Source organism: Thamnophis elegans, chromosome 1 (genome assembly GCF_009769535.1).
Source record: "Thamnophis elegans isolate rThaEle1 chromosome 1, rThaEle1.pri, whole genome shotgun sequence".
Taxonomy (NCBI): Eukaryota; Metazoa; Chordata; class Lepidosauria; order Squamata; family Colubridae; genus Thamnophis; species Thamnophis elegans.
Window position 1 is genome coordinate 75,118,973 of NC_045541.1, and position 27,508 is coordinate 75,146,480.

At 36.4% G+C, this 27,508-nt stretch overlaps 1 protein-coding gene across 1 annotated transcript in view; it reads right to left on the reverse strand.

The window, feature by feature from the left end:
* Positions 1 to 27,508, reverse strand: part of LRP5 (LDL receptor related protein 5) — a 133,018-nt gene that overhangs the window by 19,868 nt on the left and 85,642 nt on the right. Inside the window, exons 8-16 of the mRNA XM_032221039.1 lie at positions 18,887 to 19,103; positions 16,285 to 16,574; positions 15,833 to 16,059; positions 14,706 to 14,890; positions 12,593 to 12,916; positions 10,001 to 10,203; positions 7,494 to 7,705; positions 6,510 to 6,700; positions 939 to 1,148 (exon numbers count right to left, since the gene is read on the reverse strand). Coding sequence (XP_032076930.1) covers positions 939 to 1,148; positions 6,510 to 6,700; positions 7,494 to 7,705; positions 10,001 to 10,203; positions 12,593 to 12,916; positions 14,706 to 14,890; positions 15,833 to 16,059; positions 16,285 to 16,574; positions 18,887 to 19,103 — 2,059 coding nt within the window. The remainder of the gene's footprint in view (positions 1 to 938; positions 1,149 to 6,509; positions 6,701 to 7,493; positions 7,706 to 10,000; positions 10,204 to 12,592; positions 12,917 to 14,705; positions 14,891 to 15,832; positions 16,060 to 16,284; positions 16,575 to 18,886; positions 19,104 to 27,508) is intronic.

Sequence of the window (27,508 nt, forward strand, 5' to 3'; positions counted from 1 at the left end):
TAAAAAGCTTTTTGGCAGTGACTAATATAAGTTTAGGAATTAGGACAGATTCAGGTGCAAGAATGAAGACTGCTGAGCAATCTGTTCAAATCCTTTATTTCAATTATGATATGTTTATAGACAAGCCTTTCTTATGACTTGTTTCTTTTCTGTCATTTTGATAAGGAAAGTCAGATCTATATAGTTTTGCTAATTTTGTGTTATATGTAATTTTTAAAAAATATGTAGATAATATAGTCCTAATAAACAAAAATAAGTAAATAGCAGTCAATGATGAGAGAAGTGGTGGTTGTGCACTATTTTAAAATTGGATCATACTTGAATACTCATTTCCTATTATTCCTATTCTTCATTTTGCAAACCAAAATCAGTCTTGGAATTGCCATTCAGTTGATTCTAATTAAAAAGGAAAAAAAAGAGAATGTTCTGGAATAAATATTCAACTATGTTATTCAGCCCTGAAATTGGTACAAACTATTTTATTTTATATATAGTGATCATTATCAAATCAAGAATTGTAAAACAAAGGAGTTGGGTTTACTAACATTTCACATATGAAGTCCATTTGTTTTAGACATGGCTATTTCTTGATTTCTACTCACTTTTGAAAAACAGTAAATCAGAATGTCTCAGTCAGATGAGCTATATTGTTAGATTCACAATGTGAATATGGGTTTGTTTTATTTGCAAGTGAACAATGTGGTATAATGATAAGGATCTGGATTTGGATTAGCTTTTCAAAGTTCAAATTCCACTTGATCCTAGATCTCAGAGTATTCAATGCCAAACTTTTTTAGACTCAAATAAAAATTGTCCTTCAGAGTTTAAAATTCCTATTAGAACTGACTCACGAATCTGAGCAGCAAGCTGAGAATAAAAACGGGTAATGTAACAGGATATTGGAGAACATTAAGAATTTAATATTATAATAAACTTACAGAATTCTTCCATATCAATATCTTCAACGGCATGTATACCAGTTAGGTGAGCAATTCGACCTTGTATTCTGGTCCTCTTGTATCCATTGGTTTTCTCCACTCTTTCGATCATCTGCTGCTGCCGATCAATCCAGTAGAGATGATTTCCCAGAACAGTCAAACCCATTGGCTGCAAAATGTTAGAATCTTGTAATGTGACCCTGTTAGCCCCTGAAAGTATAATATAATTTTTGTCAATACAGACTTTCTTTTCTTTCTTTTTTTTTTAAAGGAAGGTTTTGGGGAAAAAATAATAATGATTTTTAAAAATTATTATAACTACTAGATGGTTGTTTGGCAAAAATTAGCAACTTGATTTTTGTAAATGTTCTGTACTCGACAGCCCTTACATGAGTAAAGTGAATACAAAAACAGACTGCAACACCTTATTAAAGGACCAATGAGAAAATAAGTACAACCAGTTTTGTCTAATCCAGAAAGAGAAGACTGTATCGAAGTTATGTAGTTTCTTCTATAGAAGTGGTTTTCAGTGGAATTATATTTGATGTCTCATAAGATAAATATTTTATGAGCAATTTTTCTTAATAATTACATTTCATGCAGCATTCGAAGTAGAAGTGAATAATAACATTTAGAAAAATGACTACTGTATTAATATTCTATATTAAGCTAGAGAACAGAATTAGTTCAATTCATTTAGAAGTGCACATAAAATAAATTTTTCCCATTTGTCAAGTAAAAGGCTAAAGAACTCAATTTTCAGTATTGTATCACTTATTTGGCTGGGTCCTCAACTCATTTTGAACAAAAAAGGGTAATCTTAGTCACTTTTTTGTTTCCTAATATAAAAACTGCAATGATTTATTTTATTGAAAAATTACAGATCATCTTGCAAAACGAAGAGAATGTAAAGCCCAGTTTCAACATCCTGTTTCCCATGGACACCAACACCTCATCTGGCTACTTTAACTCTACAGTTGTATAATTATACTTATGGCATCATATAAATCTATTTAAATCTAATATATAAAGTTAGATATGGTGTATAGAGAAACCTATGATGTGATTACATAGTTATAAGATGGTGTTAAAACAGAAGAAATTGGCTAAAACTGCCAAAAGTGACATATAGAAAATTGCAACAATTCACACCAAGTTTCCAAAACATCAGTGCCAAATTTTACATCTTCTCTATCCAACAGAGAATCATTATTACCAGTGTGGGTATGCTGACCACATTGTGGGTGGGTGTATCTATAAGACAGTAGTACCAAATCTACAGTTTCTTTGATAGCTGCCTCTGCCTAATCTTTTACCAATCACTAAGAAAAGGGGGGTCGCAGAGAAAAGGGGCTGCCAACATATCATTACAAAGATTTTGTAAAGGAATAATAATGTTTGGTATCAAGTCCTATTTTTCTCTTACGTTAAAACTCCCACCCACTCCTAATGGAGTTTATATTAGTAGCAGCTAAAATTAATCTGACAGTTTTATCCATCTGTTCAGAACTGAACTGTAAACAGGCCTCCTTCATAATGGTTAGTTTTCCTTGGTGAGACAGAGGAAGTTTACAACTAACTTAAGGTAAAACAACATCAACATTGTGATTTCTTGTTTCTTATATCAGAAAAAAAAGGTTTGTGTTTCATGACAGAAGATTGCTGCCGTAGGAGCCATTCTTCAGCAAATGGGCATTTGTTCTCCAACTCACTGGCTGCTGCTTCACATGATTTGGAGAACTGATGAAATTTTCTAATCTGAGAATGAGAGGAGGGGACATTTGTCCCCTTATATGATACACTTCTATTAAACTGCAGTAGAAGCACTGGTGGGATTCGGCCGGTTCGCATCAAATTCTTTTTTTTTTAATTAAATATTTTTTAATTTTAATTAAAACAAGTACAGCATCTTTCTTTACATCTGTAGAAAATGTATCAATCGATTATAGATCCTCCACAATCAACAAACATAACTCATATTACCTCAAGCATTATTATATATCCATTTTCATTTAACTGTACTTATTATTTAAAAATGTTAATACAAATAATAATCTTGAACAATACCTGCCCACACCAGTGGGGGGGGAAAAAAAAGAAAAAAGAAAAGGCAAAAAAAAAAAAAAAAGACAAAAACTACAAAGGACAAGGCAGGAAAGGAAAACAAAACACAGGTATCTATTATAAAAAAAAAGAAGTATATCAGCTGGTTACCACATGCTTTGGTGCTTCTCTTCCATTAACTCATATTAATTCAAATATCTTGACTCAAATGTTTACCATATTAACATCATTATACCTTCAGTTTTAATTACCTATAGTTATTTAAACATCCTTCATCCTTAACTATGCAAAAGAGTTAATCCATAGCACATGCTGACCTTTCATTTACTTGCTTGTAAAATCCTCTATTAGCATCAAATCCTCATATCTTATTTTAGCTGAACATCCATAATATTTAATTATATCATATATCATAACATTTTCCCAGTATTGATTAACATTTGATTGTATGTATTTTATTTAGTTTTTATAATAGTAATAATTGTTGTAGTTAATACTCTTTATGTATAATTCAAAAATATTTTCTCATATCCAATTGTTATATATCATATCAACTCCACATTATATACATTATCAATATCAGTTATTATTCATCTCTATCTGTTACAAAGAGAGCAATTAGGTTTAGCTAGATTTCAATTGTATTCTTCAGTCTATTAGCCAATTCCATATTATATACATTACCATCAATGTTAATTATTATTCAGCTATATCTATTACAAATTAGAGTAATCAGATTTAGCTAATTTTAAGTTGTATTCTCCCATCTGTCAGCCTGTGTCCCAACAGCGAGATTTTCTCAGTCCAATAGCCATTCGTTGGATAAATTTACCAAATGTTTTTATAAGCAAATCCAGACAAAGATATCTTTGCACCTTTTGACTCTGAATGTCGGTGATGAAATAATAATGTTGTCCCGGGCTTGTAAAAATTTTCAAATTGACTTTAATTCTCAAGGGTGGATTTTCCATTCCTCCTGCACTCTGTCTCTTTAAATGAGTCTTCTTTGTAGCTCCCCCCCTCCTTTCTTCCTCTGAGATAGACCAGACACCATTTCTCGCATTTTCCATTTGTATTTCAGGAACATTTAAACATTCAACGATCTCAGTTTTTACTTCATATTTTAAAATCAGATGATCCAATTTTCTTTCCAGTCTTTGATAGGAGTCAAAAAGGTCTCGACATGTGGAAAAAAGAATCTGAAGTGAAATCTTAGAGGTATTTTGAAACGCCATGATGTGTCGCAGTTAAAAATTACAAGCTCTTTTTTTTCACAAACTTCGAAGCACTTTTCTTAGTCTCTTTACAAGCTGTGCAATCTTATCTGATCGTAAACAAGGCCAAGTAATAAAAATGTCAGATCGTGAAGGGGTAATTAGTAGAAAATAAACTTTACGATCCACTTAGGGAGAGTCAGAGGGGGGAAGATGTCAAAGAGTTTCTTGAAACGTTTAAGAAGTAAAGTAGCCACCAACCATAAATCCATTAAAAAAAAACCAATTCGCCGCTGAATTTCTGTTCTTTGGTTTCAATTAGCTTAAGCTTTTAATGCAGACAGTCTCTCTTGAATAATAAAATCAGCTTACCAGATGACATCACTTCTGCCATTCTTAGGGGCAACCTGCAGTTTCAGTTAGCACGCAGCTAATCCAGAAAGGAATTGGCACGAGGAGTTAATACCCCCCCCCCGAGACTTGCGGGTGTCTCTGAGATCCAGGGTCTCTCCTCACCTTCACTGTCGTCTCCGGGACAGCTAGAGTTCAAAGAACCCGTCCAAAAATCCTTCGGAATAGAGGAATTTCAGGAATAGCCTGAAACTCCATCTTCTCACTGCTAAGCCCCGCCTTCTTCCCGGTTCGCATCAAATTCTTGTCTCTATGGTAACCCCCCCTTCCTCATTCCTCAGAAACCTCGCCTCTTAAAGAAGAAGTGTCCAGAAGGCTAAAAAGCAGCAAGACCAACATGCAGGCAAGACCTCGGAAACAGCCTTTTGGCGAAGGTTGGAAATTTAACAACTGGTTCGCCCAGGATCAGGTTGGCTGTCGCGGGAGGCTCGTCCCCCATGTGTGGCACAGCTGGAGGATGGGGATGGGTCACGCACCCCATGATGGCCAACCTGATCCTGGGTGAACTGGTTGTTAAGTTATTTGAATCCCACCACTGATTAAAGAAAGCAAAAGAGCCAGGATCAATCACTACTTTCACTGGGTGACTTTCAGCCAGAAACTCTTTCTCAACCTGCTTCAAATTATAAATTAGCTGGGGGGGGGCGGGGGGAATGAAAGAGAAACTGCTTTGTACAATATCCTGAATTCTTAAAGGGAAGATGTGATATAAATATTAACTACACTACTGACAGTTATTGAAAATGCCCTAGAAAAATAGGACATAATCTACTACTTTAAAAGTATAACCAAGTTTGTATTTCACACAAAAACAGTAATGGACAATCTATTTGCAGACTAGAATTTTAATATTAATTTATGAACAAACAAAATGTAGCACTCTGAAGAATCATAATATGTGATGCATCTTGCCTACTTAATAATGCTAAAATTCTCTTTTATCCTAGTTAGCTTTCTTCTTTTCACTATACCAAAAGGGCCTTACAGTTTTATGGGTTTTGTTTTATTTTGTTGTCTTTTTATCCTTGCTTTTTTCTGTTTTTAAAATATGCTTTTAGCAGAATTATTAAAATCTATATTGACATAAAATACAAATATGTTAAATCTTTTTCTAGTACAACTATACTCCAAATTTCTATTACAGTAATAAATTAAACTTTCCTATCCTGAGCATAGATTCATATTCCTGGCCTCTAAAGTCCTTCTGGCCCTATTAATGTAATATATAAATTATTATCTAATTTATAGACTGTTTGGCTCCATCAGGACTCTGGGTAATATACATAATAAAACAATTAAAACATTACAATCAGAGGCTATTTCCAAAGCAAGTGTCCAAAAAAGTAATACAACAATTTCATATGCCTATGCCTATGCCTATGCACATACACACACACAGACATACACACAGACACACAAACAAACATTGTGTTGTGTCACAACCCCTGGTATGCCCAAATATGGGAGGGAGCACACTGCATTATTTAGCAGCACAAATGCGACAGACAGACAGACAGACAGACAGACAGACACACACACACACACACACAGAGACACACCAGAACAGGTTATAATTATCACTATCTAAAACATTCATATTCTGTAATGATACTTGGAGCAAATAATTAAAAATGTAATGAACTAATTATAACCAAGGATAAGAGTAAAAGGTGGAAAGTTACAAAGAAAATAAAAGAGGAGAATAAGTATACCCCCCAGAAACCCTACTTTAGAGAAAAATCCATTCAGCATTCAGTTACAGAATTATCCAAGAATACTGAACTAGTTACTAGCTTGTGCAGTTCACCAAAAGGTTCAATGTTTTGAATGGGTAACAAGAGACACTCAGGACATTTTATACAAAAAAGAGAACAAAACACACCTGATAAGTCACAACTTTCAATTCGTTTGAGATCAGCATCCACCCAAAAGAGCTTCCCAAGCTTATTGTCAATCACTAGTGCAACAGGTCGAAGTAAACCAGTGGTGAAGAGCACTTCTCGTTCTGTTCCATCTAAGGCTGCACGTTCAATCTTTGGGGCTCGCTCTTGCATATTAGTGAAATACATGTACCTGACAACATATAAGAACAACTGAATTCTTAATATCAGGGAGACAATCATCATGTATAATTATATTCTCTGCCATTTTCTGAAGTTATTTTCTGAGGTTGAACTTCCTTTATCAACTTCTAGGGCAGATTAACTACGATCTTGTTTTGTACTGAAGGGAGATTCCAGTATGGAATCTTTCTTGCTTGTAAATAAATTTACAGCTGGAAAAGGGATATCTGAAATATACCACCCACATGCTCCCAACCCAAACTCCCCTGGCGGACATGGTACAGTTGGTCAAATAAAGTCAAAAGGATTGAGACTAGAAGCCTGTAGGCATGACATCTCATCCTTCCCCTTCCCATCATAGCCCCAATATCCTCACAACTGCTCTGGACCACCCTCTGAGGCAGATGTGTGGGGAGAGATGAAATTGCTGTCCTCATTTATCTATATTTATTTAGATTTATGATTTCTCTAGGAACTCAAGATTATAAAAATCCTTTCTGTGGATGGATATGTTATCAATATTTTTTTCCTATTATATATTCAAAAGTTTCAACAATAAAAATAAATGCATTATTTCCAGAGACAAGAGTTTAATTAATCCCAGAAAACTCTTAGGTAGCTTTTGGTTTATTAAGTTAAAGGAGGTTAGAACAGCCTTGGTGGTCTAGAAATTGGCTTAAAGTATCCTAAGATAACAAGCAAAATAAATGTCTATATCCTATAATGTAGCATGGGCAGCCTCCATGGAACACTTTGCAACATTCAATGCAATATAACTTCTTGGAACTTGAGAAAATTCTCACCCTCGTTCTGCATTTACAACTATGGCCCTGGGCTTGTCATGATCTCCCCGTAAAACAACTCCAATCTGCTCCCCATTAAGTCTGTGGACATTGATTGTATTTGTAGCTTCACAAGTCCAGTACAAAGTATGGCTGAAAATATCAATGCTCAGGTCATGTGGCTGCTTTTCTGGATTTTGGCTTTGGTTGCGAATATTCATGACTGTGAAAGGCTACAAGGAAAAGAAAAACAAGAACAAAATAGGTAAGATTATTTGATGTCACAGTATATACAGAAAAATTGTTTAAAACCAAATAATAATTAGTAATAAATAAAACCAAATAGTAATAATTCCATGTAACAATCCCACTGAGTTCAATTACTTTTCACCCTAAGTAAGTGGTTACTGGATTGTAAGTTCAGTTGACCAATTCAATAAAGGTAATAATTCACAAAAACATAGACAAAAAACCCCCATATCTTATTTTTTCTTCACTCAGTATTTTACTAGATTTTGAGAGGAACTATTCCTCCTGATCAACAAATCCTCCACTTTTTAAAACCGTACTATCAGTAGCTGTTTTTATGTGCATATGGATTAAAAAAAATTCCTGCCTACTGAGGGAATGAAACAAATTGTTAAAAGAAAGAACTGAAACATTTAAGGCAAGAGCTAATACATTCATAATTTGCTTTTAAAACTATCTACTTTTAACTTTAAAACTATTTTTAAAGTGGATTTTAAAAAGGTGATAGAAAAGAACTGATGGCTATTTTGAATGTGTATTTGAAATGTAGAATTAAAAATGACGTCACAAGAGTGATATGGAAAATGTATAACACAAATATGTTTACATATGAAACCAGCTGATATCTTAATAATTAAATAAATGAAAAGAGATAACAGATAACAAATCAGAAGAGTAATTTGGATAACTGTCTTATCTTAAAAAATAACATGTTAAACTTATTAAAAATATTTCTGAGGAGAAAGGGGTAAAAAAAAACTTTTGGGACACTATTTAGAAGGATTAAAGGTCAAGATTCTTAAAAGCAAAGGAAAAGAATATAAAGTTGGCTTTTGATCAAACATTTGATCAATGTTACAATATAAGTGTTGTTGTTCCTGAAAAGTTGTTAAAATTGTTTGTACTTGTCTTTATGAAGGAGAAAGTAATTATTCTACATATTTCTTTTCTACTATTTTTTCTCTTTCTTTTTTCCTTTTTTTCTGGTACCTTTTTCTTTTTATATTTTCCTTAGGTTGTATTAATTTTTTTATCTTTGTATCTGTAAATTTTAATAAAAATTATTGTAAAAAATGGTGCTTGGGCCAGAGACATTCCAGGGCTGTAAAGACAGCAATTGTAAGTTATTTATGTATTGCTGTAAAAAAATCTACACGTTTATGGAGTCACCAAGCGGCAAGCTTGCTTTTTTCTACAAGATTTCAGGGAAAAACAACAACTGAGAAATATCTGATTATGAATATTAATATTCAAAACCACTAATTAAGAGAGACTGAATATGAAATATCCCAATCATCAATATCACTGCAAATCTGGATACTAAAAATGTCGAAAGGAGGTATTCTTCAAACAGTGAAACTCTTTTGCTTCTACAGAACAACAGACTGCATTGTAGCTAGTAGTCACCAATGTAATTTGCACCTAAGAAGAACACTAATGGGAAACAATTTGGCAATTAACGCCTAGCAAATATTCTTCAAAGAGCAGGCCTGACACTAGACAGCCCCTCCTTGGTACAAACAAGATTTCATTATCTGGTAGAAAATATTACATAAAAATTATCAAATTAGCCCAGATGATCCTTTCCTATCCCACCCACCCACCCTCCACTCCCAATTCTCACTTTTACAGAACACAAACTAGTAAAAATACATTCTTGGATGTACGAGAAAGAAAACGCACATTGAACATTCAAGTATTTTCCATAGAAAAAGAACTTTACTGCAGCTTGCCAAGAAAGAAATAATAAAGGGGCTCCATCAGCAACAGCTAAAATATGACAGTATAAATAGAAGGTGCTTTGATTGAAGATGGCCCTTTTCCCCTCTTTCTACCCTTTCAGAAATGTCCTAGTTTGGAATTTGCAGCCTTCTATCACAGCAAGAAAACTTTTAGGGTAGGAAAGGAAAACATGTAAGCGTTTACTTCTCAGCTCCTAAGATAGCAAGGTGGTAGATGTATAAGGCTTCTTTCCAATTTAAATCCTGTAAAAGAAGTCTTGTTTTGGTAGGACACAAGTCCAGGTTGCAGAAAACAGGCTCCCGAGCTCTGTTTTCACTGGCAGAGGGTTGCAGGAGGTGGTGGCAGCCGAAAACAGAGCTCAGGAGACCGTTTTCACTGGCAGAAGCACTGTAGGGTCGGTCCTTTGCTGTTTCTAGGGCAGTCCCAGGGGCCAGATCTAAATACCCTGTGGGCCGCTCCGGCTCCCGGGGCCTTGAGTTTCACACCCCTGCTGTATGCTATCAGTTTAGGCACATTTACAAGATAAAAATACTTGCCTGGCTGCCATCATCTTGTGCCCTTTTAATAATGTTTTGGCGTCCATCTACCCAGTAGATGAATGCATCAAGTGGATCATAATCAATGGCTTTAACATTTCTTAGGCCATGGATGGGAAGAATGATATCTGGACTCTGCTGATCATCTGGTATCATCCTACTTATTGCAGACCTCTGACTGAACAGCAAGAAGCTGCTGGGTGCTAAAGGTAGAGAAAGAGAAAAAGTGAACACAATCCAAATAACAATATTGGTAAAATTCTTTTGGAAAGTAAATACACATATGCAAAAATATCAAAATATACTCCTTCTATGTCCATATTTTTGCTATTACTGTTATTGGTCACAGAACAACATATTTTAATCCCATCTTCAAAGAAAACAGAATGATTTGCCAAAAAGTCTGATATATTTCACATTACCAGACTTGGGATAAAATGACACCTATGATCTTCAGTCCAGTCTAGGAGCCCAACTCACGCAAGATTTATTTGAAAGTCTGCTCTGCCTCACTTTCCCAGGGATCCTCTTTTGATTTATGCAATGCCGGATCCAGGTTTTTTAAAGGCCCTCTTGGGTAGGATTCCCACAACTTCTACCAATCTCATTTGTTGAATCTGAATCATTAAAGAGAGATCAAACCTAGAACTAAGGAGAAAAGTTCTAACAATGAGAACAATTTATCAGTAGAACGTCTTGCCTCCAGAAATGGTGCATGCTCAATCATTGGAGGTTTTCAAGAAGAAATTGGACAACCATCTAGAATGATATACAGTCTCCTGCTCACACAGAGGGTTGGACTAGAAGACCTCCAAGGTACCTTCTAACTTTGTTATTCTATATCCTATGTTGTTCGTTGCTGCTGCCATATGCATGTGGGGGAATCCAGCTGTTGCCAAATTATAAGGTAGGCTCTCATCTCTCTCAGTGCTTAGTTGCATAGAAGGGACATAGGCATAAAGAATGACAGCAAGAAGCAGCAGTCAACCCAAGGAGTAATGGCCAGCACTGGGTTTTGTTATAAGAAAGGGCTCAGCAACTGTCAACTTGCCATCCAAGCCAACTGTATAGGACAGTGGTGATGAACCCTTTCAGCACCAAGTGTCCAAATCGGGACGCGTGTGCATGTGTGTGCATGTGGGTGCGCCAGAGCACTGGAAACCCGAAGACCAGCTGGACAGCACACACATAGCCAGTTTTTGCAGCCATTTTTTGGCACTCTGGCACCCACAAAGACCAGCTGGACAGTGGGCATGTGCACGCCGGAAACCAGAAGAGCAGTTGGGGATGGCACGTGTGTCCACAGAGAAGTCTCTGTGTGCCACCTCTGGCACATGTGCCATAGGTTCATCATCACAGGTATAAGAAGTAAATGCTGCTGACATTTTCTGCAAAAATGTCCAGCTTCTTTTTAGTGTCGAATAATAACATTAAATAGTACTCGTCTTACTGACAAGCATTACCCCAAGAAATAGTAAACCCTACCATTATTACTTTCATCAACTACACCTTTAAAATAATTTCATTGTTTCAATTTAGATCCATTAAAAATGAATTTAGAATTCCTTTTATTTAATGTTTTTAACCAAACTTTCTCCCTTCTCTTCCCTGAAGCAAAGCTGGTGTTGCTGTAAATCACAAAGGCTGGAAAACTCTGAAATGGACAACTGTTGGCAATCACTCTTTATGCTTATTTTCCAATACTGTTTTGAATCAAGAATTGTGCTGAGTTTTATCCAGTTGCTTTACCAATAGGTTTGTTGTTAGTTTTATTTTTGTGTTGCTTGTTAACAGATACCTGAATTTCTCTTCTGGTGGAACACAAGATAATGATTTTTGTATAAATGAAAATTAAAGCATTTATCGGGAGGGATGCAGACATCTATATATACAGCCATAAGTATCTGTGTGCTAGAAGGACATGTGGATTTAGTAAAAAGTATTCTTCAAGTTTCATTTTTAACGCTACTCATTTCTACTTCTTTTCATTGCCACCCACTAGGCGCAACCCTGGACTGAGCAACATGACAAAATTGCCAGAAGCTGCTTCAATGCCAGGAGAAAAGAATTAGCCCATTCTTTTCATCTGGAGGGTTGCAGGATTAAAAAACCCACTCAACCAGGTTTCAGGTATCAGAAACAAATGGGCTGGCAAGATGCCCTGGAACAGGAACTATGCGGTTCCTTTGTGAAACCTCTCCTCTTTTAAGTTCTGTTGCAGAATCCTTGACATTCCTCCCATTCTACTCTGGGTTTACTGGAACCAGAACTCTATTTTGATGGAGGAAGGCCTGGAACTAACAGAAGAAGAGCGAGTGCACACTCCCAAGAATACTATGTTCTTTAGCTGCTACTCGGCTTCTGGCAAGAAGAGTTATGAATCACTCCTACAGACCGTTCCAGCTGTCTGTCCTTCCCACACAGATAGGCTACAGATTCAAAAACGTTGCCTTCCTGGAAGTGTTGGACTATAACTTTCATGATCTCAACAGCACATCCTTGATGAGAGCTGTAATCCAACCTATTTAGAGAATACCAAGTTGGGATTGGTAGAGAACTGAAAATATTTAGAGAGCTGCAAAATATACATACAACTGCAGTTCCGGGTCTTGGGATCCAAGGTGTAGTGCGATGCACAGCCACATCTATAGCCATTGGGTATGGCCAGGCACAACTGCCCACAGTGCCCATTATTTTGGGCACACTCATTGAAACCATCCTGTCGTGATGAGTGGAAAACTAATATATCCATCACAAAGTCCAGACGATTCTGAATAATTGTTCGATTTCTCCCATTTGTTTTGTCAGCTCTTTCTATACTGTGGAGGTTCCAATCTGTCCAGTAGATGAAGTCACTGTACTGAGTTAGCCCAAAGGGGTGAGGTAGATCATCTGCTATTATTTCCCTCTCTTGTCCTGAAAGAAACAAGCCATATGTTGTTAATCAACACAGAGCTTCAAACCATGGTGGCCAAAAGAAGATGGTTGGATAAAGTAACTCCAATTTTTACTAGTAATGTTTAATTATCAACTAATATAGGTCATCTATCTCTGCCATTTGCTATTCCTTTCCCATTTTTTGAAAGAAGCATATAAAGCAGCACTGCCTGTCAGAGTACATTGAAAACATTTCCCTGGACACTTATAACATCCCATGGTCAAACACAATACTTTTGTTAATGTTATGTATAGTCTCAGACCAATTAAAAAAACAGTGGAATATATACGTTCTCTTGATCATTCATTCATTTTCTATAAGTATTCATCTCAGACTAATGGATGATTGACAATCATAAAAACAATTACAATATGGGTCAAAATTTAATATGTATGGCAACTAAGAAACAAAGCTACCACTGATAAAAGCTTTAATTCTATAAAAAACCAGAAACAAAATGATACAGTTTGGGAAGTACCTTTATTTCACTTACCTTTATTTCTCTTATTATGTCATTGGAGCAAACTCTCAATCAAGTACTGACTATTTTCTGCTGCAAAGCTTTAGCGAGGAAAATATATGATGGTACATTAAAGCTTAAAAAATAAAGCTGTGCACTGCTTCAGGTTTGATTCTAATCAGTGCTTTGGGGCATGCAATTCCTTAAACCAAGTGTGTATTTTCCCATGCTTGCATAGCAAATTTCCAAACAGATCATTAGCATGATATGTGTGATGGCTGCCACCATTGTCATCAATGTTTGAACTAAATCATATCTACACTTCTAGAAAACATGATCTCTTGGTGAAAGACTTTCTCGTGATATTTTTTAGTAAAAAAGAAAAAGAAAAAAAGGAATGCTAGACAAGCTTATGAGATATAACTACAATCAGGCTATATCTATTCCCTGCTGACTGCAAGAGCATAATATCTAAAATGATAATGTAATAGGTATGTACACGGTATGTATACATGCACACAGATTAGGCCTGTGCAGAAATTTGTTTGAAGGACAAAAGAGGAGCATGCTCTGGGCATCTTTTAGGAGCATCTTCAACTAAGCAATTCATTTCCCAGTACCTCGTGTCAGCTGCAGAAAAGTAACTGCACAAACCTAAGAAAAGATATAACTGTTTTAAGATACTCCTTAGCACCATAAAGATGCTTATCTGCACCCACGTGTGACCCAACTAATATACCTGTACATGTTTGTTTATTTTGGTGTTTGTTAATTACAGCCCCTTTCTCCCCCCCTACACAATTTGGTAATTATAGGGGGATTCAGGTTATTAATTCACACTAAAAGAGACCTCAGGTGGCTTAGCAATGCAATAGTTGGAACTCCTCATGCAATCAGCTCTTCTGAAGCAAGAGATGGGAAACATGCCACATAGATGTTTTTGTCCATTTTATTGTTCATAATCATAATTTGGACCCTGGGTCTCTAAAACTTTCCAACTACTGTTGGTAATACACTCTGGTTTGTTGTTCTTTCTAGTTAATTACCCTTCCAAAGTTTTGGAACAAATTACAAGGAATGAGAAATCCTATTCAGAACTTTGGATAAGACCATGTTTTGGAGGCTACTTAAAACAAAAAGGCTGCTATACTTTGGTCTCATGCGATCAGTTGATACATTTAAGTTCCTTTGTCTTAAAGATCAAAATAAATAAATTCAGGATCTTTCTGCAGCATGACATACCACCCATATCTTTCTTTCCTTATTTGTATACTACTTCTACTATATTCTACATATTGGCAAATTACCTAGCATATTGGATGACTCAATCATGCTCGTGTCCAGATCAGTCCAATAAACTCTTTGATCCTTGTAATCAATGGTAAGATCGTTGGCACGTCCCACCTTATCCACCAGCATGATGCTATTTGTTCCATCCATGTATGCTCGAACAATTTTGGGTTTTCCTCCCCACTCAGTCCAGTACATATACCTGTAATGAAACACACATTGGAATGATTCAATATTTAATTTATAGCAGAGCAATTGCTTGGCTTGTAGGTTGCTTTATGAGTTCTCAGAAATGAAAAAAAAATCTACTAAGTTTCAAATCAGTTTATGTTGGATATTTGCACTTTATTTGGGGAAGGCATGGGTCTCCCAGGGACCATGGGTGCATTCTGAGTGGTATGAGTCTTGGATGATTTGGGGATAGTCACCCATTTGGATACAAGGACTTTTAAGGTGAGAAAATGGTGTCTCTAAGATAAGATTTATTGTATCCACTGCAACACTTAAAATAACCCAAAGTTCAACTTGCAAAAAGGGACAAATATAAAAACTGTTTTTGGGAATACCTGCATAGTGCAGCGTGCACTTGTTTGCCCCTACTCTAGAACCATGCAAGAGAAGCAGAGGCATGCCTCCCCCCCCCCCCCATTGGCTACATAACTCACAATTAACGTTCTCCATTAAGGGCAGTTTTCCCACAGGAGTTGTTACTTATCCCTTCCTATACAGCTGGTTCTCATTATCTCATTTAGTGGCTGTCTGAAGTTATGACAGTGTAAAAAAAAAACAGCTTTGCAATCAATCCTTGCATTTACAACCTTGGGTGTCTTGGCTGAGAGAAAATCAAATTAAAATGTTTGCCCTGCTTAATACACATATCACGGTGATAGATAAGTCTTTCCTTCTGCACCAAAATTGGTGTGCACGAAAATTGGGCACAAAGTTCAAAGTCACGGACAAGGAGGAACCCCAGCCCTTTGCCCCACTGCAGTAGAAATGGAAATCAGAGCAGGGCAGAAAAGGTGCAATTCCATAAACTTTGAGACTGTATTTTAATTGCATAATTTGGGGAACACATTTGCAATTAAACTAATAAACAATAATAAACATTGAATTTGGGTTTGAGGTTTTTTTGCCCCCTTACCCTTTTGCTGGATCAAGAGCCAATGACCTTGGATTATCCAAATCTTTCCACACAAGAACTTGCCGGAATAGCCCATCCAACCGGGCCACTTCGATCCTATTGGTTCCAGTATCTGCCCAATAGAGATTCTTTCCCATCCAATCTACAGCCATGCCTTCAGGGTAATCTAACCCAAACTCAATCACATGTTCCAGTCCACTTCCATTCATAAAGGCTCGGCTTATTGTCTGCAAAACCATTTTAAAAAATGACAGGAATTTCAGAATATAAAACAATTTAAGCAATTAATGGATGAGTGCAAAGTATTATACAAGACAGGGCTCCCTCAAGGCTGTGTTTTATTTTATAAGATTTAAACAACAAAATATTTAGAACCAAAATGTTGTTTGGAAGGAGTCCATTAGAACAGCTGGTTAACAAAGCAAACGTTTCAGTTAAGATACCATGAATACCTTTAAGCTAATATCTGTCCAGTAGATTCTGTTGTCAGATACATCAAAATCTAGAGCAGAAGCTTCTTTCACACCCGTAAGAGGAATGGCAACATCATTGTTGCTGGCTCCAAGAGAAATCCTATGAACAGCTGCCCTGCTGGTGAAGACAAGGAAAGCTTCTGGGATGATGCAGGTCCTCATATCACTAAGTAACTCCAGTCCAATTGGACAGGCACATCTGCACTCCTGGGGTGTGAAGAAGCACAGGTGGCTGCAGCCGCCATTATTCTCAGCACACGGATTTGTCCCTAAAAAGAAAAACAGTTCTCTGAAGGAAAAGAAAAGCTTGGCTAGGACAGGATTTAGGTCTTAAAGCATAGGCCCTTCTACATTCAAAACGGCTCAAGATAAACTCTGCCCCATGTCTTCTAGAATCATCTAACTGAAGGAAACTGGGTTAAAAGCGTTCCTCTATTTATTATTTATCTCAAATCTTGAAGAAGATTTGAAAGTCCTGGGCTGAAAATTCACTTTAAGGAAATTAAAGTTCAGCCAATATCCCTTATAATATCAATGCATTGCAGTCTCAGTCCCTTATCTCCAATATTGACAACATTAATTTATCTTACAGTTTGTTGAATTAATATGTATTTTACAATATGGAAAAATATGCCCATAACTATCAATTAAGAGTCAACACAATTTCCAAACCCAACCAACAGCACTAAGAAGCAGTGCGGATATACTACATATCACATGCAACCAATTTCAGTTTTCTGTTAGACGGTACCAGTAAGTATATTTCCGTTTCTAGTTCAACCTATTCATTGGAGTCTTACTAGATAACCTCCTATAACTTTCCCAACAGCCCAACATACCTTTTCCATCAAAAGTATAATTAATAATTATTGGTCCACTTTATGAACATGATAATTCCAAATATGACAAAGATAGTAAACCAATTTCTGAAATTAAATCTATAGAGTTTTCCAACAGGCAGCAAACATGACTCAGTAAGATATGGCAAGCAGTTGTCATAACGATTCAGCATCTGGATGATGAACAGATGCTAGCTGCATGGGTAACATATATTTTGGAGAGTGAAAATGTGTAAAACTCAACAAGATTTCATGGATTGAGTGAAAATTTCTCTTAATAATAAGAGCTAATAATTTGGCATTATGATAATGGCTGCTTTTGTTGCAGTTTCAAAGAAAAGGTTATTGAAAAGAATCACAAAATTTCAATTAAACACAATTTATTTTAAAGGCAAATTTCATTTAACATCAATAAAAGAGCAAAACATTCCTTCTTTTCACAATAAACTTTTGGAATATCATGAATTTCTTTGGGCACTTAAGTGTTAAAACTGTGGAGACCTCCAAGTGTTCTCTATGTACGAGTAATAAATTCCCAACTTTTACACTATTTTGACTTCAGCTCATCCCAGATGCTTGTTGTCTGGGAATAGCAGCCAATAAATATTTCTAGAAAATGTTCCCTGTGTCAGTATGGTTAAACATTGCTATGAGGAAATGTTAAAAAGCACGAGTGAATGTTACACTAACACAGTGAGATGAATTAAAAGATAGAGATATATCTAAAGCCCCAATTAGGGAAATTTAATGGATGCACATACATATAAATCAGTAACCAAGCTTTCATGTTTATATATTCATTTATTCTCTCTCTCTCTCTCTCTCTCTCTCTCTCTCTCTCTCACACACACACACACACACACACACACACACAGTGTAAATATGTGTGTAAAAGGTAGTTATTTTCAGTATGATCCTTCTATCTGCAGACATGAAGAATATTAATGGCTGCTCTCTTTATATACCTCCATACTTAAACTAAAAGCTTCTCTGGACATAAACATAGGTCAAAACAAGCATAATGGGATTGGTAGCTAATAATGTGTGCCTTTTATAACAGAAGGTATTGCCTTGAGGATATTTTGTAGCCCAACTGATGCATCCCTGTAATCATACTTATTTCTCATTTGTAAGAATACATGATAAATTATTCATGTTTACCTCATAAAATGACCTAGGTAGCATGAAAAAGAAACAAAATAGAAATACATCAGCACTATTCAAAGACCTTAACAAACCAGGTGGCTGTATTTCCATTACAGCATTTCTCCAACCATTTTGGAGTTCCCCAGTCCCTTAGAGAATGGATACACTGCAAAGATGAAAGAGGATCATGCCAATAATTGAGCCCCTTCAACACAATATCCAAATCTCACACACAAGGCGGTGAGTCCATTGGTTATGCCTTTTCCCCCATCACTGTCATGAAATACTCTTGGCAGTTGAAATAACATGCAGGTGCAACCCAGGTCCAAGAGGAGAACATGAAGAGGAGACCGGTCACTCTCATTCTCATCAACCAATGGGTTCAAAGTTACTTCACCAAATAAGAAAGAGATGACTAAGAACAACTGGCATGCAAGTTCTCAGACCCCTTTACCTATCAGAGAGTGAATCTGCAAGAAGGATCCCAATTTTTATAGTTAATCTTAACACTGGTTACACTTCCTATTAAGCAACTCTTCACTGCAAACATGAGCAGTGGAGCACGGTCCAAACCACTGGGTAATGCCCTCACTTACCCTCTGCTCTGGTGACACTTGTTGCTTTAAGACCCATCAAGTCTGGCAACTGATCAATGATAATGTCCCTACTTGCCCCCTTCTTGTGAACCCTTTCAATACTTCGTCTCTGCCAATCTGTCCAGTAGATATATTCACCAAGTAAAGTAAATCCAAATATATGAGGAAGTTTATCTTCTATGAGTGTTTTTCTCATGGTTCCATCAAGGCTTATTACCTGTAAAATATAAATATATGTATATATAATTCAGCTATAGTAAACAAGCAAAAATAAAATTCTGTATGAAATTTTTTTTCTTCATGGAGTTGATTAAGAGATTAATCTAATTTATCATTTAAGTTAGATATCTAGCTTAGTGGTAAATTATGAGTGCTGGGGGTTTTTTTGTATGACATTCATGGTTGATGGGAACATCAGATTCAGCAATAGATATCCCTGCAAAACTGTTTATTTTTAACATGAGATCAGTATTGCAATCTGTTTCAAACACAGGAACCAAAACAAAAATATTTCTACTTTTCCTTAATTTTAATAGTCTATTATTATTATTATTATTATTATTATTATTATTATTTACTTTATTCATTAAACATGAAACTCAGTCAACTGAACATTCAAAAGTGCATCCCAAATACCATTGCCTGGTGCTAATGGTTGATACAGGTTGCTACCAGTGTCCTAGGTATCAACCAAGTACCTTCTATGATGACAACCATGATGGTTAATCACATGGGAATGAGAAATTTGTAAATCATTCATAAGAAGGCAATTATTATCAATTACAATAAAGCGGCAGCCAATTTCAATTCTCAACTATTGATCTTGAAGTGCAGAAGCCTGTAGGATTTAGCCAACTTTCACTGATCTTGAAAATCATAAGCATGGGTCCTACCTAGAAGATCATCAGGGATTATTAGCGCTTTAGATCAGATTGATTAAAAAAAAAAAGATAATCCTGAAAGATGGTGCTGGCAAAAATTTGCAGTACAAATAAAAATACTACATACAGTCCAACTATATTTGATGAAAATTTGATTTTATTTACTCATATTAAAATAAAAATAATTCAATCTCTATTATTCCTCCTATCTACAATAATATTATCAAACCTTCGCAGCTAATTAGATCTGTTCCTAACACTGTACAACCTCTCCCTTAAGAGCGGAATATTTGGATTTGAGCGAACATTTCAATCTACTCTTCAGAAATAATCCAAATTAACCCTATATTGTTGATACATACCACTCATGCTATTCTCATTTGAGGCAAGCAAAATACAGAAATGAAGTAAGAAATAGTAAGCTAAGGAATTTAAAACATAATTTTAAGAAAGGGAAATATAGCTAAATCTATGCTGATGAATATTCTTGAACATCCAGGTAAAGTTGTCCAAAGGTTAGTCAATAAGTCCAGTTGCCATGACTCAACCTGCAGACAACTTTTACCTGGCTGGAATTTTCGTCGATATATTACAAAGCACTTTGGAGAGGAAACTGCCTAACTAACTTGTTCTGACTGAAGCTACTTAGATGAGCAATGGAAAATTCTCAAACTAACCATGGATTTTCAGTTTCTCAAACTGGAAATCCAGTTGTCATGACTCAACCTTCAGACATTAGTTTATATTCATTAGACTTTCGGTTATTGTGAACCATCCTTGCTTCCACAATATCTGTATGTTGTTTCTGTTTCTCAGGATCTCATTAACTCCACCCAATCATCTCTGTTTTGGTGGTTGCACTCATTTTCTCGTGACAAGGAAATCTATATAGGTCCATAAATTATTATATCTCCTAAGTATTTAAGCACCAGTGAGATCTAGTCCTATAATAGTCAGAGGTGGAATGGTATCCTGAATTAGTATATATTATTAACTAATTTTGAATGCACACAAACTTGTATATTTAGATGTATACACACAGTTCAACTATCTTCTTTTGACAATGTTGTCAAAAGGAAACTAAGGAAACTAAACTATATTTAGTAGTCATTTGAAATTCACACACAAAATTCATCCTCTGTTTTTTTTCCCCAGAATGGGGGGGGGGGGAATTAACTAGTATTTCCCCTACACACACACACGCACACATTTTACATCCTTCTCTTTACCCTACAAATTCCCACACAATCTGGTCTCCAACGTGTATAGAATGCATTGAGAGCAGAATATTTACCAGCTGCGGAGGCAACTGTGAACCACAACAGATTTATAAAACAAGAAACTTCAGTCTCTGCTTCTTCGTAATTATGTTAATAAACCACAAACCTAACCAAAACAAATATCTACTACATACATTTCCTTTTGCATTGGGTCGAAGAACAATCTTAACAGAAGCTTTTCTAAAATTTTGACAAGTGAGACTTGGTGCAATTTAAAAACACGGAATGAAATTAAGCTACAATTATTTTAGCACTAGCTTCTCAGATATCCCAAACAGATTTCAACCCTGGGGACTTCTCCAAATCAAGCTCTAATTCGTTATGAAAGTTTTCCTTCTGTCAAAGTATGTTAATATCTACTGCATGTGCACTAATGCGTGGCTTGGCTTTTTTCCACATCACCCAAGGGTCAGGCTTATAAGCATGAAGCAGCCTTTGGGCTGCAAGGCAGCAGTAGGGTGGAAAACTGCCTTGTTAAAGATGTTAAATTCCCTTAGAAATCATAGATCAAGGCACGTTTTCCTTTATCAAAAGGCTGGGTAACTTTCCCAAGAAAATAAAATGTGGAGAACTGGTCAATATTATGCAACTCTTTGAAAAGTGTGGTACAGGAACTCATCGAATTACGATCACAATTGAGCCCAAAATTTCCATTGCTAAGCAAGATAGTTGTTAAGTGAATTTTGCTTGTCAGAAGATTGAAAAAGGTGGTCACATAATCCCAGGAGACTACAACAGCCATAAATACATGCCAATTGCCAAGCATACAACTTTTGATCACATGACCATGGTGATGTTGTAATGATCATGAAAAATAGTTGTAAGTTACTGTATTTTTTGCACTACAAGACACTCCAGACCATAAGGTGCACCTAGGTTTGGGGATGAAAAACGAGAAAAAATATTCTGCTTCTGCATCCCAGCAATTTGCCTCCTTGCAGCAAACAGTCTGGTTAGTTTCGGCATAGCCTGATTTAGCACAAGCAGCTGATTGGCAGTTGGCTTGGCCTTCCGGAATACCGCCGATCAGCTGTTCTAGTCTGCTGGGATTGCTACTGCCCATCACCATCGCCGCCTATTGCCCCTTCCGCGTGCCCCATTTTCAGTCTCCGCACATCCCATTTTTGGCCTGTTCCAGGCGGCAATCCCCACTGCATGGAACGGGCTGAAAACGGGATGCACAGAGGCCGATAACAGGACAGCGGAGGGCGAAAATGGGGTGTGCAGAGGCAGTGATAGGTGGTGCTGGGTGGCAGCGGTGATTCCTGCAGCCTGGAACAGCTGATTGGTGGTATTCTGGGAGGCTGATCCAACCACCAATCAGCTGCTCATACTAAATCAGGTTGTACTGAAGCTGACTAGGCTGTTTGCTGCAAGGAGGCAAATTGCTGGGAGCTAGAGGCCGGTGGGTGGGCGGGGCTTCAGCAACACTCTATAAGACGCAGAGACATTTCCACCCACTTTTTTTGGGGGGGGGGGCATTTTATAGGCAGAAAAATATGGTAATTATTTTCAGGGCTGTTGTAACTTCAAATGGTCACTAAATGAATAGCTTTAAATCAAGGACTACCGTGTTTCCTTGACAATAAGACAGGTCTTATTTTCTTTTGACCCCTGAAATAAACATTTGGCTTCATTTTCAGAAAGATCTTATTGTTTTTGAGTTGCAGGAGGTGGCAAGCATGGACACCTCATGGCTACTGTTGTGTTGCAATATTTTTGGGGAGGGCTTATTTTCGGGGGAAGGGTTATTTTAGTGCATGCGTTCAAAAACCCAATTGGGCTTATTATCTGGGGAGGTCTTATTTTCAGGGAAACAGGGTAGTTATGTGTGTAATGCAGGTTATTAATTATATTTTATTCACACATTAATGTGATTTAAATTTTAGACCATGGCTGTAGTATGGGTTATATTCATACATTGTTCTACAGAAATGGAGAACGTATTTATCAACTGAGATTTAAATTATATTCCACAAAAATCAAAAGCAGGAAATAGTCCCAATTAAAGAAATCAGTGTATAATCATATAGTATATTTTGTCTATCCAGAATTTGGCAAAATTCAATAATGAAGATTATGCTCGGTCTTCTCAACTACATCTGTTTGCATTACAATTTAGTATACCCATCTATTCTGGCGACATCTTTAGAATCCTCAGAGAAGTATTTCAGGATTACTCATGCAATTCCCCTATGTTCAGAAGTGCAAGCCACTGTCTTAGCAGCTGTAGGACTTTTCCTCAAAGTAATAAATTGCTTGACTATCTTTTTCTTTATGCTTATTCAGAACTTTAGGATATAATTGGATAAAAATATATCTTCTGAATGACCTCATATGAAGAATCTTTTTGAGACAATCATTTCAGTTTTATCTACAGCATGTTTAAAGACTTACTTCTCATGTTAATGAACACCAAAATATTAGGGAAAGTTCTTCCTCTCATCTGAAATGGGTCTCACTGGCCTGAATAAAAAGAACTTGTGTATGCTCATTTGTAAAGTCATTTTTCCAAAAGAAAAAAAGCTGCAGACTTATTAGATCATCCATAGTTATCAGTGTTCAAACTGATCACAGTAATAGCACAAAACACCATCAAGCCATCGGGGAGGTTGTTTATTGTTTTGCAATACCACATGATGATACTACCTCAATTTTTGATAATTCTATTAGGAAGAAAACATCACAATCCCTCTTCCCTTCAAAAGGAAAACTGGACATACTCAACTTATTCCAAGTTCAATACATTTTGAGTAGAAATACTAGGACAAAACTCTATACAGTTTCAAAAATATTCTGAAGAGTGCATTAGCCAAGAAAAAAGCCTCTTCTACCAGTAGGTAGAAATCACTGAAAGGAAGTAAGGATAGCAAGGAAAGTCATCTAAGCATAAACAGTTTTAGAAATAAGAAAGAAAAAAAAACCCTCCGGTTTGCCCAGGTCTACATTACATTTTACATCTTTAAATACTTAGCATAGAATTAATGGGTTTATAATACAAACTTTTCCTTATTTGCTATGTGTGTCTAAATGTGTTGTAGTTTGTTTTGCAGATGTTGCTAAAAAATTTTTTAAAGTACATTTAAAATCCTTAATCTTTAATACTTTTAATAAAATCCTTTTATAAATTGTTATGCTACTGGGTTTTTGGTTGCAAAATACAAAAACTATCTTGCTTTCTTTGACCTTTGCAAAGACAGAATTAATCTTTTCTATTCATGGGCTGAGTTAAAATACATTCAATGCTATTGCGTCTTTGGGCATAAATGTTTTGCTTACTTCTGCAGAGAGAAATTCCAATAGCAAAACTATTGCTTCCATTTTTTTTCCTGTTGGACTTTTGAAAATAAGTTTACTGGGGGGAGTGGGAGGGAGAGAAATTTGACATGGACAGACACCTCAACAATTTTTATGATCCTAGGATGAAAAACCATAGAGCAAAATATTCACTTAACATTTTCACTGCATTCTATGGGCTCGTCTCATGCAAATATAGGACAGTGGAGAAATATTTTGTTTCATACAACACCCAGAAAATTATACCAGAATGTTCTGAACATATCAATTTTATTAAGTTTGCATTTTCCTCTTTTTGTGTACACCCCCTAAAGGAAATACCATATTAAGAGCAATGATTCATATGCGCTAAAGAAAAACAATTGGCTAGTCTGGTTGTTCTTCCACTCCTGATAATTTGGAAAAGCTGTTATCTAAATCTTACCAGCATAAGATGTTTTTTAAAAGTCAAATGAAGTTGATGGATAAAACAAGTGTGTGTGTATATATATATATGGAAGCAGTAGACTTCCTCCCATATTTGGGCATACCAGGGGTTGTGACACTAAATACATACCTATTTCCCTGGCTCAGCTGATAAAGGAGGAGAACCTTGTGGCTTAGTGGTTAACACATCTGCCTAATATGTAATACAGTCCAGGTTCGAATCCCAGTAAGGGTATGGCTAGCTGATGAGAGCTAAATAGCTTGAAATAGATCTATACTAGTCTCCCTTTATTTATTTATCAGCACAAATACAACACAAAATGTAACAAAGGCAACAGTAAAAAATATTGGGTTTCTGTCTGGATGGTCTCTTGTGACGAGCTGATAGACAGAGAATGGAAACAGTAGACTTCCTCCTATATTTGGGCATACCAGGGATTGTGACTATATATATATATATATATGTATGTATGTATGTATGTATGTATGTATGTATGTGTATGTATATGTGTGTGTGTGTGTATATATATATATATGGCAGGAGTAAGGGGGTAGAGAGATAATGAGAGAGCAAGAAACTAATTTAACAAGCTGTTTTACTTCACTGGGTTTTCTGTCCTTTTATGAAGTTCAATATGATATAATGTAAGGATAACACCAGGTATTGTTTGACTTATGTCTCCTGAATTGCATCAAAGCTTGTTCCCAACAGGGTTCGACTGAATTCCAAAATCTTGCCGTTGCATTATTATTAATTTCCAGCACTCATCTTTCGAAGTACTCTTTTCAGCTCGTTCACTCTAACTTAAAATATTTAACAGGGAATAAACTCTCTATATTTGTAATGAAAAGGGAAAGTTCTACCAGAAATGTATAGCTTGTGTAGCCTGTATGTAGAACCTAGCTGCTGGCGAATGTCCTATATTTTTTTTAAAAAAGCTAAAGCCAAGTTCAGAACATCTGTAACCTATCCAAAATATGGCCTCATTTTGTCTCTGCTGTTAGCCTTGCTCCTCTGCCTCATTAATAAAGACTCAAAAGTTTTCTGAAAACAAAGCCATAAATATCAATCATACATCACATCCAATTGTGTGGTTGTTGTTGCAATTCAAAACAACTGTGCAGTAAGCCAAAGCAAGTGTTACTTACATGCAGGTGAAAAAGATCAGCAAGTACAAATGAGATAGAGCAACTGCATCATGCTGGAATTGTATGATAAAATGAATTATCAGAAGCAAGCTCAATTACACGTGCATTTTGCTCTTCCCTTGCCCATATCCCCCAACACGCACTTCTATTAATACCTAACAAGAATCTGCAAACTATGCTCCATTGACTAATTAAAGATCAATGCATGTAATTCTCCCCACCCTTAATTAATACAGAACAGGGACTTTCATTGCCTTGGGCTACACAAATAAATTATGCTTGCCAAATATCTGGAGACGTATTAAGTAATAGCCTCATTTAAACCCAAGACACACAGTTCATAAATATTGAAGTATCAGTGGCAGCCATGGCCAGGATTATTTCTGCATAATTTCACTTTGCATACTAATTATGCTCATTGCTGGAATGGGAGGTACTGCTTATGTTTATTTATGCCATAGTCACCACCCAAGTTGGATTACTGCAATGTGCTTCAAGACAGCATTGATTCCTATCCTGCTAGTCTTTCATAAGCTCCAGGGCCTGAGGTTCTGGAGGTTAGATGGCCTGCTAAAAGGCTTTTTATTGGTTGTTCTGTTTGGGCTTAACTACTATTGGTTTTTATTTTATAATAATATAGGAACCTCGGGTGTAATCCTAAAATAACTGGAATACCACTGGCATTGACAAAACTACCTTCAGTCAATTGCAAAAGGCAGCTTTAGTTGGAACAGCTTATATCCTGCAACGATACCTCAAAATCTGCCTAACCCATGTACTTGGGAAGGACTCAATAGGTGGATAAAAATAAGAAATCCTGTCTTAACCTCTGATTGACTGTATGGCAAATCTGTTTATTTGTTTATTTGTTTATTTATTTATATTTATTTAGCTTGTATGCTGCCCACTCTCGGAAGACTCAGGGCGGCTTACAAACAAAAAGGGAAGGGGGGATATAAAAAATAAAAAACAACAATTAAAAAATTCAGCAACAATCATAACTTAAGATGGGGCTGGATAATTCAACAGCCCCAGGCCTGCCGGAACAGCTAGGTCTTGGTCGCTTTGCGGAAGGCCGGAAGGATAGTAAGGGTCCGGATCTCAACGGGGAGATCGTTCTATAGCAGTGTTTTTCAACCTTTTTGTGCAAAGGCACACTTTTTTCATGAAAAAAATCACGAGGCACACCACCATTAGAAAATGTTAAAAAAATTTAACTCTGTGCCTATATTGACTATATATAAAGTAATTTTCCCACGGCACACCTTACACTATATCACGGCACACTAGTGTGCCGCGGCACAGTGGTTGAAAAACACTGTTCTATAGGGCCAGAGCAGCTACAGAGAAGGCCCTCCCCCAGGAGGTCGCCAGCCGACATTGACCGGCAGATGGAATCCGGAGGAGGCCTAGTCTGTGCGATCTAATAGGTCTCTGGGAGGTAACTGGCAGGAGGCGGTCTCTCAGGTAGAAAATAATAATAATTTTATTAAATATTATTTAATATTTTTTACCTTTTGTTAGCTACTGACCATCACATCTGTCAGATAGGTGGACATATAAATTGATGAAATCAATAAATGTATGTG